Genomic DNA, 19,538 nt, shown 5'->3' on the forward strand with positions numbered 1-19,538 from the left:
ACATGCTTTTCTTCTGCAAGAAATCCCTCCACTATTGATTTGGTCTTAACTGATTCATGTCAACTTTGTAGCCAATTGGTTACCCATGCTGACTTCGGTTCTGATCACCTTCCAGTAACTTTTGAAATATCCCAAGAAATAATTTGTAATCCCAACAGCTCTACTTTCAATTACCATAGAGCTGATTGGGAGCAGTATCGAACATTTATGGAATATAACTTCGATCCAAACATTCCTTTGCAAACCAAAGATGAAATTAATTATGCTCTTGAATCTCTGACTACTTCTATAGTTGCAGCAAGAGCTGCCTCAGTACCAAAATGCGAGGTTAAATTCGATTCAATTATAATAGACGATGATCTTCAGCTCTTGATCCGTCTTAAAAATGTCCGTAGGAGACAATTTCAAAGAACACGCGATCCTGCCATGAAAGTTATCTGGCGGGATTTGCAAAAACAAATTAAAAAGCGATTCTCTGCCCTGAGGAACAAAACTTTTGAAAATAATGTTTCTAAATTAGACCCGAGTTCCAAACCCTTTTGGAAACTCACAAAAATTTTGAAAAAACCTCAAAAGCCAATTCCAGCGCTTAAAGAAGGTGGTAAAATTTTGATCACAAATTTGGAAAAAGCTCATAAACTTGCTAAGCAATTCGAGAGTTCCCATAATTTCAGTTTGGGTCTTACTAGTCCTATTGAGAATCAGGTTGCTCGGGATTTTCGGAATATTTTCTCTCGGGAAAATATTTTTGATGATTCCTGGGGGACTGATTTGGACGAAGTAAGGTCTATAACTAAAAAATTTCAAAATATGAAAGCTCCAGGTGATGATGGAATTTTCTATATCCTCATCAAAAAACTCCCAGAGAGTACCTTGTCTTTCCTGGTAAAATTATTTAACAGATGTTTCCATTTGGCATACTTTCCTGATAAATGGAAAAATGCAAAAGTTGTTCCAATTTTGAAGCCGGATAAAAATCCAGCTGAAGCTTCTAGCTACCGTCCAATAAGTTTGCTTTCTTCAATAAGTAAACTTTTTGAAAAAATAATTTTGAATAGAATGATGCTTCACATCAATACGAACTCAATTTTTGCAGATGAGCAGTTTGGATTTCGCCATGGGCATTCAACTACTCATCAACTCTTGAGAGTTACCAATTTAATTCGTTCAAACAAATCTGAAGGCCACTCAACTGGAGTTGCTCTTCTAGACATAGAAAAAGCATTCGACAGTGTTTGGCATGAAGGTTTGATTGCTAAATTGAAAAAGTTTAATTTTCCACTTTACATTATGAAATTAGTTCAAAATTATTTAACTGACAGAACTCTGCAGGTAAATTATCAAAATTCCAAATCTAATCGACTACCTGTTAGAGCAGGAGTTCCTCAGGGTAGCATTCTTGGGCCTATATTGTATAACATTTTCACTTCGGACCTCCCTGATTTGCCTCAGGGTTGCCACAAATCTTTGTTCGCTGATGACACAGGCATTTCCGCTAAAGGAAGAAGTCTTCGTGTTATTTGCAGCAGACTTCAGAAAAGTTTAGATATTTTCTCTTCTTATTTACAAAAATGGAAGATTTCTCCCAACGCTTCCAAAACTCAACTTATAATATTTCCACATAAGCCCAGGGCTTCCTTTTTGAAACCTAGTAGTAGTCACATAGTCACTATGAACGGAGTTCCAATTTCCTGGTCAAACCAAGTGAAATATCTTGGATTAATACTTGACCATAAATTAACTTTTAAAGATCACATTGAGGGCATTCAAGCCAAATGTAACAAATATATAAAATGTTTGTATCCTCTTATTAACAGGAAATCCAAGCTTTGCCTGACGAATAAACTTCTAATATTTAAACAAGTTTTTAGACCGGCCATGCTTTACGCTGTGCCAATATGGTCTAGTTGTTGCACTACCAGGAAAAAAGCACTTCAAAGGATTCAGAACAAAATTCTGAAGATGATTTTGAAGTTGCCTCCCTGGTACAGTACTACCGAAGTACATAGAATTTCGAATGTTGAGACTTTAGCACAAATGTCCAACAAAATAATTAATAATTTCCGGCAAAAATCGTTACAATCCTCAATTGCAACGATCAATTCCCTTTATACTTAGATAAGATTTAGTTTTAGTTATTTAGTTTTAAGCTATCAATTGTTATACTGACATGCAGGTTTAAAAAACCTGTTTAAAATACTGAATTGCCAAGACAGGAACAATGTAAAAACACTTAGATATATATCATAACAATTAAGGCTGGTAAGTTACTGTAGTAACTAGAGCACCTAGGTTAAAAATGAAATGTAATTTATTTTGAATTTGGAACAAATAAAGAGTTAAAAAAAAAAAAAAAAAATGATAATACTGTAAATTAAACTTTTGTCTTCCTAGCGTGTTTACACTGTGTCAAATTACGATCTTTTTTTTATTTCTTCTTCCTTTACTAATACTCTAGTCCGTCCGTTTTCGTGTACCGCTAACTGCCAAGGTTAATTTAAATATCGAGGTGCGTTCGAGGTACCCAGTGGGCTTAACACTTGTGGTGAACGAGCTGCTCAGGGATTGTAGAAAGGAAAAGGTTTGGGTAGGTTTTATTTGAAAAGCGCATAAGTTATTATCGTGTCGTTGAAAAATGGCCTCGATTTTTTTTTGCGCTCTCGTCACATAGCACATCGAGTACATCACGCCGTCAATGAAAAAGAAATTAATAGAGATTGAAAGAGATTTTTAGTTACGTTGCGTTTGTAATGGAGTAATTCCTCGAGTAATTCGTAGGTTGCATACTGGCAACTGTCATATATCTACTTTAACATTCTTATTCTAATTGCTTAAATAAGGAATACTATTTGGGAATGAATAGCTATCCAATAAGAATTCAGATTAGGAAAAGCATGACAATTAATTACCATTGCCGGCCACGCCATCTTCTCGGTTACGGGGAAAGGACGGATATTGTTGATGTAACATCTACTTAACGGAAGGCCAGCGACTCACCGACGCCCTCTACGGAGTTGGATAGTTGGGTAGGATAATTTTAATAAAATATTATGTAATTTTTTTACTAAAAGATCGCTAATTTATTGGTAAGAAGTTTCTAATAAGCCCTCCCAGTTCCTCTGTATACAGAACAAATCTGATACCAAATCAGAATTGCTCAGTCTGCATGAAGCAGCTGATTTCATCATGGAAGATCTATAAACAACAGAGAATTAATCTTTTGAGGCATAAGGAAGCATTATGTTATTGTTATTGTTATTGCTCAACTCATACCTGGCCGACTATCACCCGCCCATCTGCACTTAAACTAGGTATGAATCTACGGAAATTTTGGTCGTGGCCTATGCTAGACCGTATAGCATAACGACTTTCTTCCACAAGCAGGCCTGTTGCTCCCGTAGGCAGTCCCACTAGCTTCAGATTTGTAGGGGATAGTAAGAGAATAAAAGAATAGAGAAGAGCGATAGAGTATTTGTTGTTTTTCTGAAAATAGAAGAACAAAAACAGCACGCCGACTTGTTGTGCTGCATGAGCTATGTCCGCTTTCATTCCCACTCCTGTGGGTTACGTCCCTCTTCACGTGCTCACTCACACAAGTATCCTGGGAACCTCCAGAGGTGCAGAGGGCCAACATGAGAAATCTCTATTCTGAGCGGTTGCTTGACCTGGGCCCAGGTCAAATTCCTATTGGCTTGCTTGATTTCCTTGTTGGGGTTTTGCTGACATAAGCCCCTGTGCCTTTGCTGTGACGTACTGATGAATTTGATTCACATGCTTCACACGCTTGCCTGCAGTGATATTGTCGGTTGTATATTATGTTTATTTTTATATTGTTTTTCGGCTGCCAGCAACAATTTCCATTGGGGATCATTTGATACGTTTGCTGCATTCCCGTGTTGCTCATTTGTTGGTTTGTATGTAAATAGAGAGATAAGAGTAAAAAATAGAGAAAAAAGAAAATTAAGGTTAAATAATATTAGTCAACATGTTTATTAACCCATTTATTGTATTTATTTATTAATACTTACATTTCAATAAAGATAATGCTATCTATTTTACCTTTCATGTGATACTTATCATCACAGAATCCAACTTTGAATCGTAGACCAGGTCCATTAACAATACACTCGTTCCGAGAAGGGGGTCATGGTACCACTCATGATGTATAGTCATCTTCTTCATCTTCAGGTTCGTTCACCACCCGGAATGAAGGCTCGGTGCGGTTAGTAATATCAAACAGTGTAACATACAAACGAAAAAGAGATACAACCAGGATTAGTTTTTTTTAAGTAATAGTTTCATCTGAATACCCAACTAACCATATCTCAGTGACATTGTCTCAGTCTGAACCTACATTTAAAGTTATTTTGTGATTATATGGTTACCACAAGTTCAACAACGCCCAACTATGGACAGCTCAATGTTAATACCAGTTACTATTTGAATCAGCGTACACCAACATGATAATCTTCTAAGAAACACCTAAGAATATATGGGAATAAAGCTCAAAAATACAGTTTTAACTGAGGGTACATTATAAACATTAAACTGTCCAATATTGGACCCAGCCAACACACGGCGCCTGCACGGTAATTTGGGCCGTCAGAATGGTTCATCGGTTGAGAAGTGTGCTTCTCAAACTGAAGCGATACATTTCAACGTTATCCTAATGTAAACTTAATATTATCACCCATATGCCCGTCCACGCCCGAAACCTATTCACCACACAAAATCAAATAAAAATGTTTCTGTATGGCAAACACGTCCAGACATAAACGAGAATATGGGTGTATATCTTCACTGTAACAACTACGGGTAATCATCGAAAGTACTTGCATTTTACTTAGGCACTTTTGAGCAAACTGCAATCACTCTCTCATACTCGAAATGTGCCACGACCAAATTGGCACAACGACGCCCTATACGCTATATGACCAAAGCGCAGGGGAGGCATACGGAAGCATTATGAAGGTGACATATTTCACTAAGGGAAATCATCATAGTTGCAGATATAAAGAGACTAAACATAACCCTTTGCTTCAGTACTGTCAACCTCCATGTCCATGGGGAGGGAATCAATATTTGAGAAATTATATTCCAACACAAACATTATGACAGTAAATGATGTGGAAATTAGGCATTTTGATACAACATTAGAATCTAAACAATGTACCGTTTAACTTCTATGTCTGCAAATTTCTGCTTATCATATTAAATTCATGTTACCCAAAAGCTACGCCCGATGTGGATGGTCTTTCTAGAAGATTACCGCCCAGAGCAGAATTAACAATGGAAGAAATAAGCACTCACAAATAGTTTCCTCTGGCATCGATTTACAATGAAATCATAGGAAGAAACATTAGAGGAAAAATATAAAAAAATATATTAAAACAACAATATAGAAAATTAATTGACTTTAAATAAAAAAAAAGTCATGGAAATTGCTTTTAAATATTTTATGATTTATTTATCATTAAAAGCAGAACAGCAGCTATAGACAAAAATATAAATTTTGATGTTTTTGTGCAGCAATTCTCAACACAAGGAGGCACACAAAGCGTATTGGAGCGTATCTAAGTTAAAAAGGAAAAAATACTATGAGTTGTTTGAAGTGAGGTTTGAAGCTCCTATTCTCTCTGAGGCTCTTGCTCTTGCTCATGAAGGTTTTTCTTCTTCAATTAAGATTTTTAATTGCTTACCGGTTTGCAATTATATAGCACCGCTCAATCTACACACCAAACTTCTTAAATTATGTTCGGTACTTTTTTTTGCTGAACTTAGTCTGTAAAATACAATTTTTACCGATTGTTCTGTAAAATACGGTGTTTTACCGCTTTTCAGCATTTAAAAGTGACGAATTTCTGTAATTTACAGAAAATTACCGTAAACTGTAAATAAAGATACGGATTGAACCTGTAAATGGCTGCAATTCCGTAATACTGTAAAAAACTATTACGTATGTACAGTAAAAATAATGTTTTACAAAACAAACTGTACAATTAAGTACGATATTTTTGAAAAAAGTACCGAACGATTTGTAAATTACGTGCTGTCAAACTTATTTTTTGCCCACCTTTTTAAAGCTGGTTATGACTCGTTTCTCCAGTGTTATAAAGTGCACAATTGGAAAGTGTTTTAAAAATGAGTAAATACTCCAACAAATTTAAGCTCTCGATGGAGGAACAGAAGATCTTTTTCGTTAGTAAGTAAAATTAAAACTATTATTACTATTATTATTATTTTTATTATTAATTTCGATTATATTTTTTAGATGGTTCTCGAGATGAATAAAGATCCCATCATGTGTTTTTCCTACGGTCAGCTCGGGCACCACCTCCATCACCATCCATGTGCTATCAGCATTTGTTTTCCCTGCAGAAGTGAAGAGATGCATCGGGAAAATGCATCCACCGAATTCAGAGAATGAAGGAATATGAACTCTGGGTACCTTCATGTTCCAAATCACAATGCTGTTAACAGTTTTCCGACATAGACGGAAAATGTATGCATATTAAAGACATTGTAGCTAATGACATTCGTAGAAAAAAAAAAAATATACCAAATACCGTATTTATCTTATTGTTAACTTCAAATTTGAAAAAAGAAAGAAAATCAATAAAAAAAAAGCAGTAACAACACAATCGGTAATTTTTACAGTACAAATTTTAAATCGACCGGTAAACATTTTACAGCATTTTCGGTAAAAATTTACAGAGCGGTAAATGCAAAATTTGCAGTATGTATCGGTAAATTTTGACAGCTCAGCTGAATATAAATTTACTGAACGTACTGTAAAACATAAAAATTACCGAATCGATTACCGAATGTTCAGCTGTTCCATATTCGGTAAAAAATTACAATGTTCTGTAAAAAAAAAAATCTTAGTGTGTACTAGCAACAATCAATACGAAACTAACGATTTTAAATTGGCTCACCACTTTAGTAGCCTATTGGTCCCAAGCAAACGATTAACGTACCCTATTCTAGTTGAAATTCTATTACTACACTATGTTTGTTTTGATTCGCTATGAAAGTTTGACAGATAACATCAGGGGTGTGTGGATTCATGCAGAACATGCAGGGGTGAGTGAAATAGCTTGGGACTGCTTGGGACCGTTGTTCTGGTACTGAGTGAGCCAAAAATAATAATGATTTTCTTCGGGACCCAGTGGTCTTAGAGTTACCTCTATGGTACTAGGGCTGTTCGCTTCGCATACATCATCGTGAACAGGATTTGATAAGTTTCAGACTTTAACCTCCACCTGTGGACAATCATTAGTGCATATTTTTCAATTCAATCGTCTCCTCAGACAGCTCCTTAACATATGTATGATCCATCCTGCAAATAAACTTATACAGTTTTGTTTTCATTGAAATAAAATTTAAAAATAAATATGATTTTATCACTGGCAAACCAATAAACAGATTCTGAGTGACTTTATTTTTTTTTCCTTGATTTGTTTTCCGTCGATCTTGATTTCCATACTGAAGTACGCCAGGGAGGCAGCTCCCACACCTGGACCCTACCTATCGACCCATCAAACTCATGGACAGGGACCAGCGGTTTTACTTCCCTTCCGAAGGAAGACGTGATCAGAGATTTTATGCCTCAGAAAATTCCAATCACACCTACCGTATGCGTGATAATGTTTGCACCATTGAGCAATGTCAAAATAAAAAAAAAATCTCAAAAATTTCGTTTTCGAGTTTTTTTATGTATGCGTGATAATGTTTGCACCATTAAGCAATGTCAAAATTTAAAAAAATCTCAAAATTTTCGTTTTCGAGTTTTTTTTATTTATTTAAAGGGGGATGTTTCTCAGAGTCTTAAACTATGTTAATCATCGATCGAGTTTCCACTTGCTGCAATCACGGCCTCCACACGCTTCAGATTCTAATAATGTAGTGTGGATCCATTTCTCTCCAGATACGGGTCAATGTTTGTCTGAGGCTTGCTGTACTCGGCTGGCGTTTAGAACAGGCCTTGGCCTTCATGACGCGCCATATTGAGTAATCCAGCGGATTAAGATCGGGGCTGGATGCCGGCCACATATCCTTCGCCCAGAACGAAAGATGTTTCTGCAACCACTTCTAAGTGCTGTTCGAGGTGTTGTACGGAGCCTCATCTTATTGAAATACAACATTTGACTATGGACCGTACTGTTCTTTGATCCACAGAAGAACATACTTACTTAAAATCCCGATGTAGACCTCCGTGTTGACCTTGTCGCCTTCTGGAATGAACACCGGGTCCATTTTTTTAGCCATCGGAAGCCACCAATCCAAACACCATAATGCTAGCATGATGCTTGGTCAGATACACGTTCTTGTGCTCGTCGGTCACGTCTTTTACCGGAAAAGAACTAATAAACCGGACGGTTCTGGAATTTGATCCGGGATCGACGGTAAACATGCTCTCGTCGGTGAACAGGATTACCGGATTTTTGCGCTTAAGGAAGTTCAAGATTTTCTTGCATCGTTCGACTCGTAGCTCCCGGATGCGGTTGGTAATCATGTGAGTTTTTTTTTCGTTCCCTCGACTTTGCCCCGCAATCTTCCTTTACGATCTTCCGTGCCGTAAAGTCACTGATCCCGTGTTCCATTGCCATTTTCCTTATTGAACGCACTGGATTCACCCGAATCTTCCTTTTGATAGCAGCGATAACCCTCGGAAACCAAGCTGACCTCGGACGACCTGTGGCCACCTTCGCGGATAGTTGTCCTTTCTTTCCTCGGTCTAAAACCCTTTTGACGGTCCACCGGGACACGGTGATTGAAATGTCTTTTTGCGACATTTGCGCGTGGGACAAATCACGAATACGCTGCCACTTCGTCATGGTTCAGCTGTCAAACTAAGTAAATCATTTTCTTTTATACAAAGCCTACTACGGCATGAGCTATAGGTTACGTGCATGCAAAGAAAACCAAGGCATTGTATGCACAGGTGAAACGGGAACCTTATTTGTACGATGGTGCAAACATTATCACTTCACCACCGGCGCCAACTTTATTATAAGATTACAATTTCGGATAGAGGACACTAGTCTCAACTTTCCAGTTTCCTCTGAAGGTTTGCATTTTTGAGTACATCTGAGTTACTCAAATTTACTCGCTGCAAAACTATTTGCTCTAGTAAAGTTGAATTGCCCCTTGCTCCGAACACGATATCTCCAGTAAAATGTGTAACGGCAAACTTGCAATGTATGAAAAATCATAGCTCTGCTATTTATTGACGAATTTTAAATCTATTGGCGCCAACTACATCATTTATTCGGTATCAATAGATTTAAAATCTATCGATAAATTGCTGAGTAATGATTTTTCAAACATTGCCAATCTGCCGTTACACATTTTACCGGAGGCATCGTGTTCGTGGTGTTAATAAAATTTGCACAGAAATCAAATCAAATTGCGGTCTTCGACAAAGTTTTTCTGCATGTGAAGACTGCACATTGTAGTCAAAATACGTATCTGTCATGGATACCAAAATTAATTAAGTGAAATTAAATGCTTTTTTGGTGTTTTATTTAAGCATTCCGCTAACAATCCAAAATGAGCTATCACAGTTTCATTATTCCAACCAACTTCTTCTTTTTCTTCTTCTTCTTGTTCGCATTTCATGCTTATTGCTTACTACCACTCTTCGCATGTCCGTCACATAGCAAAAATCGACAAGCCGAGAAAATCACGTTTTAAGTTTGCTTCGTACCATTGCATCTTATGTGATGACCTTTTCAGAACAAAGTTGATGAGTTCATCCAGTATTATGAAAATATGGGTAGTTAGCTACCATTTGCATTTAAAATACTTAGTATTGACAAAAACGACTATGGGACCGACATGCGAAGAGCGGCAGCTTAGCGCATATTAGTTTATTGCGTGCTCTCAACTTAGTGTTCTAAATGCACTTCCACAGTTATTAATTGAGAGCAGCTTTCGATGCCAATACCAATGCATGAATTTGTATAATGTGTGGCAAGCACAATGATACTCTATGTCCAGGGTAATCGAGAAAATTTCCAACCCGAAAGATTCCCTCGACCGGACCGGGAATGGAACCCGCCGCCCCCGGCTTGGTAATACCGTGCCTTCACTGACCAGGCTATGAAGCCCCTGACCAATCAACCTGAGATCTAAATAGAAGGTACATGTTTGTAGGAAAGCATTGAAAGCATGCTTAGGAAACTAAAGACAGAATTAGGTATTGAAAGTATTTTCTTACGGTTCAGGTAAATATTATAATAGGTAGGTAGGGTTACGGTATGTAATGTGGGTCTAGTCCTTTCATTCGGCCTATCACGCAAATAAATAATTAATTAAGGAATATTACACAAAAAATAAGGAAAATATTGATCACTGATGATTGATAAATGTGTACCACACACAAATCAATTTATATCACAACATTTCAATACATTTTCAGCTCTCGTAAGTAATAAAACTGGTTGAGAATATCACTCTGTTCGGAGTTTTTAGCCGCCATGACTTCTAAGGTTAAGATGGGAAGGTTGCACTGACGATCATCAAATGGCCTGATTATGGCATTTATTGAATGGAATTACCTGATAATACACACTAGACGTAAAACTCACAGTTACTGTTTGAATATTTTATGTTTATTTTAATTGTTTAACAACGTTTTCACAAGTAAATCATGGACCCAACTTTAGGGACACATTTCTTTTCTATGTTCCTAACTTTGGCCCATGAAATTCATTTGACAGCATATAGCAATAAGAGTAACGTCAACAATGTAGTTTGCATTTGGATGATAAGGAACGAACAGGAAGGGAGATTTTTTCTGCCAAATCTGTATAATGAACATCACAATGTTTTGATTTAGATATTCTGCGGTCGAAAGACGATAAGCGAAATTTTTAATTTTTAATTTTTAACTTGAGTGATTTAATGTAGTTTTCGTAAAATTTTCTCTAAGAAATGTTTTGAGGAATGAAGAGTATTAAGTTAACAGTGATAGTGATAAAAAAAAATACATAAGAAAACGTTACCAAGAGCGTTTTTTTTGAGAATCAAACAGGATAGGACGAAGTTGCATCCATAAATAGACCCAATTTGGGGACAATAGACCGATATTACATACATTTCCCTGGTGAGTTTTTGTCTTAAAAAAAGTAAGTTTTTCAACTTTTTGCGGTTCCTGATAGCAAACGACATGATAAGCATATCTAAGCATACCATTTAGCAGTAGAATATCGTTTGCAGGTAAATTAATTGATGAGTTATGATTAAAAACGTAATCTATGGCTGCATATTAGACCGAGGTTAGGGACGTATACCCTATGTGTTATTTTTTCATTAAACCGGTACTAAATCGACAGATAATTTTTTTGAACCTGAATTTTACCATATTTGACGCTAACCGGGCGGGATGAGTAGCGATCGTTTATTCTCAGGCACGTGTGATGGTATGTATGGCTAAGGGATAGTTTTAGAAAATAAGTGTCGACTACTATTATACTTAATTTTTTTTTTGACTTTGTTATAATTATACTACAGTGACAGTGATAATTGAAAATTAGCATTTATTTTTTATACGCTTTATCATAGACTTCTTGTATTGCTTGACACCATTTAAGCGCATATCCTTGAGGATCCTCTAAGTAATAAGTTCTATGTGGCTGAAAATATACAAAAAAAAAATTAATATGGCATCACAAAAAGTATAGAAATAAACTTATTTCTTTGTACAAATCAATTAACGAATCAAATTCCTTTAAAAAAATAATTTGGCATACGCCCGACGTTTGTATAAGTGAGTATTTAATTTGGAAATGTGACAAAATTGAACAAACTTCAAAATGTATAACCGAACCTAATGTCTTACTTTTGTAGGAACTTTAAATTATAAATATCTGATACATACATAATTTTCTTTAGTTAGGCTAAATGACGGCTTCGGCAATACCGTCAGTAGGGTGTTTCAGATGATCGATTGACTTATTTGAGCGCTGAAGGACTTGACGATAATTGGTAAAGTTATTGCCGTTGTCGACATATCCCCTAAGTAAGGGAAAACAATAAAATGAGAATAAACTATCCACGTGGGCAGTTTTTGAGAGATTTTAGATCCCAAAAAACCGATGTTTAATAAGTGATACTATCGGTGATTTCTTGGAATTCCTGCATTGCAATCTTATTTGTAGAAACGGTTGTTTTTTTACCTTCCTCACGTTTCGGCCGTAGGGTTGCTGTCTTTTCCTTGGGCAGGGCTTCTGTCTGTCCTTTTTTTCATGAGCAGTCAACATAACCATTCATTCAATTTCAAGCTGTCCTTTGTGTGCGGTACTTCGTATACCATCCGTTGCTCCACGCTACTTTTCGCATTCATAATTCCAAATGCACAGCGTAACGAATAGGTAGAAAAATCAGTATTTGCTCCCTCTCGTAAAAAATCCTCTCTCGTTTAGTCACTCTGCTTCGTTTTGATTTTTTTCACATTTTCATTTCGGTCAAGTTCCCTTTGTCGTTTGCTGTAGTGAATGACTGCAAAAAAAAATCAGTTCTACGGCAGTCACCTCTAGCGCAGGTAGTGTTTGCAAACTTTTTTTTACCCTTCTTACAAAGAAGGGTATAGATATCACTTGAAAAACCGACTATCGATCCGAGGCCCGGAGGGCCGAGTGTCATATACCATTCGACTCAGCTCGACGAGATCGGAACATGTCTGTGTGTGTGTATGTGTGTGTGTATGTAACGAAATGAATGCGCTCACGTTTCTCAGCAACCGCTCAACCGATTTGGACAAACTCGGCGCCAAATGATAGGTCTTGGGGTCCCAAGTTTTGGAATCGGTGAACTGGTTCCGGAGATATGGCCGGAATAAGATCCGGTGAATATGGGCATTCACGCTGGATTTAACGGAAAACGTATCAAACCCATCATATACCATTCGACTCAGTTCGACGAGATCGGAATATGTCTCTCTGTGTGTGTGTGTGTGTGTGTGTGTGTGTGTGTGTGTGTGTGTGTATGTGTGTGTGTGTGTGTGTGTGTGTGTGTGTGTGTGTGTGAGTGTGTGTGTGTATGTGTGTGTGTGTGTGTGTGTGTGTGTGTGTGTGTGTGTGTGTGTGTGTGTGCGTGTGTGTGTGTGTGTGAGTGTGTGTGTGAGTGTGTGTGTGTGTGTGTGTGTGTGTGTGTATGTGTGTGTGTGTGTGTGTGTGTGTGTGTGTGTGTGTGTGTGTGTATGTGTGTGTGTGTGTATGTGTGTGTGTGTGTGTGTGTGTGTGTGTGTGTGTGTGTGTGTGTGTGTGTGTGTGTGTGTGAGTGTGTGTGTGTGTGTGTGTGTGTGTGTGTGTGTGTGTGTGTGTGTGTGTGTGTGTGTGTGTGTGAGTGTGTGTGTGTGTGTGTGTGTGTGTGTGTGTGTGTGTGTGTGTGGCTACTTGTGTATGTGCATATGTGTGCATGTGTGTGTGTATGTTAGGAAATGAATGCGCTCACGTTTCTCAGCAATCGCTCGACCGATTTGGACAAACTTGGCGCCAAATGATAGGTCTTGGGGTCCCATTGAACGGTTTTGGAATCGGTGAACCGGTTCCGGAGATATGGCCGGAATAAGATCCGGTGAATATGGGCCTTCACGCTGGATTTAACGGAAAACGTATTAAAACCATCATGCGACACATCAAATTACTACAGAATTCAAAAATAAGATCAATGCAAGTCGTGTTAAGTGTTCCAGACCACATTAGACACACTTGGACATGTTCCGGGTACCCCGGGGAAGTTGCTTGAATATGAATTGATAAGGTGATTGGTAGCCTCACCAAATAGACTACACCCGGATATATTCCGGGTACCCCCAGGCAGTGGCGTAGCGTCACTGGATGACACGGGGGTGGGGGGCTTGGTCACTGATAATGACAATAAAATAAATAAACTTGAATAAGTAAGAAGGGTCTGTTCACACCATAGGTGGATAAATTCGGGTTTTTTTTTTCCTTTGGTTTGTTTTTTCCGTCGATCTTGTTTTCCGTGCTGAGCACCAATGCTACCGACGTGCCAGGAAGGCAGCTCCCACACCTGGACCCTACCTATCGACCCATCAACTCATGAACCGGGGACCAACGGCTTTACTTCCCATCCGAAGGAAGGCGTGATCAGAGATGTTATGCCTCAGAACATCCCGGCGGCGCCGACTGGAATTGAACCCAGGCCTGCTTGGGTGAGAGGTAATTACGCTTACCACTACACCACCGGCGCCGTTATTTGCAAACTTAGCAGTGTGGTTTTTAATAAGAAACTGGTTGAAATTGGAAAGAAAATCGCAGGCAAGAGGAAGTTTCGTGATTTGGCGAAGGATTTCGTTGTGCAAAATTACGTGGGTGTGTGGTGTAGGTTGAGTGGTGATGAAAGTTGTAAATATTTCCAGAAGAATTTTGATGCGGGAAATTTTGTGCGTAATTTTCGCAGTACACATGTCGCGTAGGCCAAGGAAAGGGTTTTTTTTTAAGGAGGGTGAGGAAGTGGAAGCAAAATCGAAGAAAATGAAAAAAAACGATTCGTGCGTGAAGCTTGTGGCTGTGAGGAATATGCCTTTGTCTTCGATTGACTGGCCCAAAATGCGTGCGATTCTTGACGCGCTAGCTAGTGCGTTAGGTACCAGTTTTTCATCGGGGAAAACCAAGAAATACATTAACATCGATGCTGATAGAATTCAGAGATGAGAGGAAAGTTAATTTCACTGAAGATCGACTCTATTTTTTCCTTCCATCTAATATAAACTCTACCCAAGGGCAACATTTTATTAAATTTTGATACTCTGATACCCTTTAGCCCACTCGCAAAGGAAATAAACGTAACATTTCACTAATCACCCTTTATTAGGACAAACCTAAACAACAGACAGAAAATGTTCATAAATTATATTTAGCAAATCCACGACTAACCATACAAGGGTGTTTAAAAATATAGATTTTGCTCTACCCTGCTCAATCGATTATAATTTCTAAGTACTCTCGAGAAATTTGAACCCATTTGGTTGCGATCTCATACTGCTCTTTAATTTTTATAAGGAAATTATTACGAGAAAATTTGAGAAAGTTCTATCAAAAAGTAGTCTCCAAATTTTACATAAGAAAAGATAGTAGGCATACCCGTATATCATTTTGGGAAAAGGCTAAAACGAAGAAAATAACCTATAAACCTCGAAGAGCTATTGTAGTATGAAATTACAAACCAGTCAGGTCAAACTCAAACGCAAAAGAATAATCTGGACGGACCTGCTTTGGTGGAGGTGGAGCAAAATCTGCAAAATCATTGCAGGGGTTTCTTTCCAAACACTTCTATGGCCACTAGAGGCCCTACGGGCACCAACTCCGGGACAATCCATCGGATGATCACAAAATTATGATAAACAGTCTCCTGCTGTTAAATTCCTGCTATAAATTCATGAATTTTGATACCCATATTGCAGGGGTTTCTTCCCAAACACTTCTATGGACACTAGAGGTAATACGGGAATCTACTCCGGAATGGCCGTCCCGGAGACAATCCATCGGATGATCACAAAATTATGATAAACAGTCTCCTGCTGTAAATTCATGAATTTTGATACCCATATTGTAGCGGTTTCTTCCCAAACACTTCTATGGCCACTAGAGGCCCTACGGGAACCTGCGCCGGAATGGCCGTTCCGGGGAGAAACCTTAAACTGGTCCTCAAGTAAGCTGAAATTGTTTCTTGAAGGAGATTCTACTTTGATATCGATTCCTTCAAAATTCTAGCAAAAGGCAAGAAAATGCTTAGTTCTGAAACAATCCGGATTTCCTAGAACCAGACTATTCCAAATGGACATTGTTGGCAATGTCCAGAAAGAACACAAGTTTCTGAATCCTATGGTGCCAAAAGATTCAAAATCGGTCAAATGTGGCCGTAATAGCAACTAGAGACTTTAAATATTAAAAATTAGATCGATTTATTTGAGCCGAGTTATAGCGGTGAATATAACATATTTCCTACCGCGTCTATCGAGAGACTCGTACAGCATAGCTCACCATTGGAAAAGAGAAATGAAAACAAAATACGCAGCATACTCCCGGTCATTCTGCAGCTTCAACTTTCAACATGCACGATAAGTGGGAGAATGAATGAATTGAAAAATCGGCTTCCACCGAGTTGCTGCAGCAAACAGCACACAAGCAATCGACAAAAGGCAGAACGACTGCGCCATTTTGCCAGTAAAACCAACGTGCTTGCTTTGCACATTGAATGCAGAAAACGTACGCGATCACGCAGTCACAGTCGATATGCGATCCCCTTTCAAGCCCTGTCCTTGGGTTGTAATTCCGTTACATACTTTTTACAACATTGAAAAAAACCGCAACCCTAAGGCCGAAACTTAGGGAACGAAAAACGAGACAGTTGATAGAGCCTCACACGCAAACCTGAAATAAGCGGAGTTTAACATTACTTTGAGAAGTAGGGGAAATCGAGGTAAAACGGATACCTTAAGGATTGTTATTGTTTTTTCGTCAATAAATAAAGCATTTTGCTTATAATGCCAGTATTCTGTGAGTTAAACTCATATTAAAAGAAACATCATATACAATTTGATATTAATCATAAAACTTAACACATAAAACGGTCCAAAAATTCACAAAATTCACTAGGTGCGGAGAAAACAGACAGGTGCTAGGGGGGTAAGGCGAACATTCTTGGAAATTTCATGATTCTACATTATAAAAACTGTTGAAATAAATTTATGATTATAGTTACAGCAGGTCATTATGAGAACTCAGGACCGCATTAGTCACGTAGGGATATCTTCCGGATGGTCTTGGTACCCTGAAGGAAACAACTAGTATGAGCCGAAATTCATAATGGTGGACATTAGCATTCAAGAACAAGATCACTAGCTGTACCGGTGGATATATTATTGATGTGTTCTATGAGAGTAAGTAAATTCGATAATAAAAATTTATTTCGTATGATTTATTAACAGGCGACGGACAGTCTTGCCCCGATGATAAACTATTTAGAAAAAATGCCTCTACTTGCAAACGTAATAACAGCATTTAACTACTAATTTCAACAGGTCCAGTAACAGGATAGTACACTATGTTGTAAGCATTTTACTGTTTTGGTACATTACAACTTTATGAATTGTACACCGAAATTAACATCACATAACCGCTGGAGGAATAACTTTTTGTTTTTGTTTATATTTTTACATTTGACAACTGTAGAATATTGTGGAATCCATTAAATATCGTTAATTAATAGCGAATTCGTTTATTATTCAATTCCAACCTGGGTCGGGTATCAAGATTGGATCTGCTTATTTTCTGACAAACGGCAGTTTGATCGTTTGTTTTTAAAGCCTAGTTCAGGTTGAGGTTCGCACTGACACAAAGTTCGGTTTCGCACCTGGTTCCAACCCCAATAATAAACGAATTCGCTATAAGAGTGGGAGTGACTAAAACCCGATTATTCAATAGTTAAGCCTTCAAACAATCAGGTGTCCGTCTTACCCCGAATACCCTTAGCATCCCTTCTCACAAATAATTCCACCATGGCTCACAGCTTGTGAACGGGAGGGCATAAAACGAGAGTGACGTTAGTGCCATCCATTTTCAATATTTCTTTCACTCGCTCTTAACCTCATTCTGTGTGAACCAGGCCAGTGGCAAGGACTATACCAACAGCAGCGTTTGACAGTAGGCAGCATGTCCCGGGCTCAAATCGTTTATTTTGCTGTGCTGGGCCCGCTGTCACAGTATAACATGTTGCCTACGCGCCTGCCACTGGGCTTGTGAACACTCTGAGCTTCATGCCTCGAACAAAAAAGTAATCCGGAGCCTCTCAAAGAGTACCTCATAACCTCACATCAAATCATTCTCTCGCACGAGTTCGTTCTCCCTCTTTCTTTATGAGTTGTTTTCGTATTCCTTAATTCCTACTGCCAATTTAATGGCACAGCAACATGTGTGTGATCAAAACTAAAGAGCCTGAATTTATAAAGAGACGACATACGACATCTTATCCATTTGACAGGTCTTCTGCTTGATTGGAATGACTTTTCCTATGACTTTGACAGACAATCGATTGTTCCAATTTTGACATGTCGCCTCTTTATAAATTTAGGCTCTTTAATCAAAACGACTGCAACCTGAGTAGTTGTTGTTTTGTTGTTTTGTTTATTAAGGACATTTTACATCTCCGCGATGCATTCATCATGATGTAGGGTTTAGATCTAATTTTGGGCCTACTAAGCACAACCCGCCCTTTATCTCTATTTTTCGAGTAGATTTTTTTCACAAATTGGAACGTTTTCACTGCAAATGACATCTAAATTTATTTACCTTTCCGTACGTACCGTAAGATTTTTTTTTCTTTATTTTAGTGAATTTTAGCCATAGTATAGGTAAGGCCTGCCTTGGGAAAAAATACAGTTGACATTCACAGAGTTTTGGTTGGACGACATTTAAAATTTGGGAAATACAGAAGAACAAACTAGACCATTGACATTGAGTTAACTTATTAACTAATTCGAACAAGGCAGAGCTCCACCGTGGAAGGCGGTGACCCGGTCCGGTAGAGATGCCCCGACGGCCGAAAGGAAGGAATCAAACATTGAAAAACAATCCAGCGCCCTTCAGGAAGGAGATCAGCGTAGCCAGGATCGAAGGTTCGTCGCCCAGTATGTCGCCGATATTCCCCGAAAGGCCGTAGTGTTGCCACACGAGCTCATACTTTGGACACACGCAGAGGATATGCTCGACGGTGGCTGGAATATAACAGACGACGCAGGTCTTGCGGAAAACTCATCTGCCGAAATCGTGTGAGAGCCGGGTGTGACCTGTGCGAAGCCTGGAGATGACTCGTTGCTCCTTCAGGTTCCCAAGGTCCTTCCATGGACGCGTGCTCTGCTTGATTTTCCTTAGAAGCGGTCCTTGGTTTACCAACCATTCTTCTTGCCACCTAGCCTGCATGGAAGTTTCGACCCATCGCTTGATGTCCGGAAGGAGAAGTGATGCCACAATGTCCCGGAACCCAAGCGAATACTGTGTTGGGGGCATGTCTGATGATCCCCTGAATCCATGGATGAGTGGACATGTTGGACCGGAGAGCAGAAATAACGCTGTGTGAATCAGTGAGGATTAGGATTTGATAAAGAGAAACAAATTATTGAGATATTTTTAAAAACCTAACACTACTTCTTGATCCCAAACTCAGCCTACGGATTCTAAATTAGGCTTAATGCATTGAAAAGCCCTTCAAAAGCCATTGAATTTACTTCGGCTTATCGGATGAAGATAAAAATTGATTCGGTCGGATCGCTTCTTTTGTTTTTAAGATAAATGGGTTTAAACATTCATATCATGCGTTCTCATTGACTTCGTTCGGTAGCTTTTGAACTAAAGTATCGTACCAAACGCATAATTGACTTGTTAACTCTGAAACAATGGATTTATTTGATGTTTTCTGCTCGATAGGCCCAAAATGGGCAATTAGGCCGAAGTAGTGCTCTACCCTAATTATTATCAGTAACACCACAAAATCAAATTTAGTTTTCAATT

General features: G+C 38.5%; 1 protein-coding gene across 2 annotated transcripts in view; it reads right to left on the minus strand.

Annotated features, from left to right (window-relative positions):
* Positions 1 to 11,522: 11,522 nt before the first annotated feature.
* The window catches only part of LOC135714700 (3-phosphoinositide-dependent protein kinase 1-like), a 47,726-nt gene continuing 39,710 nt past the window's right edge, over positions 11,523 to 19,538 (minus strand). For both annotated transcript variants that reach the window (XM_065238090.1, XM_065238089.1), the window contains one exon: positions 11,523 to 11,639. In XM_065238090.1, coding sequence (XP_065094162.1) covers positions 11,632 to 11,639 — 8 coding nt within the window. In that variant the 3' untranslated portion in view covers positions 11,523 to 11,631. The remainder of the gene's footprint in view (positions 11,640 to 19,538) is intronic.

The sequence above is a fragment of the Ochlerotatus camptorhynchus genome, unplaced genomic scaffold (genome assembly GCF_037179485.1).
Source record: "Ochlerotatus camptorhynchus isolate MF236.1 unplaced genomic scaffold, CSIRO-AGI_Acam_v1.1 ptg000696l, whole genome shotgun sequence".
Classification (NCBI taxonomy): Eukaryota; Metazoa; Arthropoda; class Insecta; order Diptera; family Culicidae; genus Ochlerotatus; species Ochlerotatus camptorhynchus.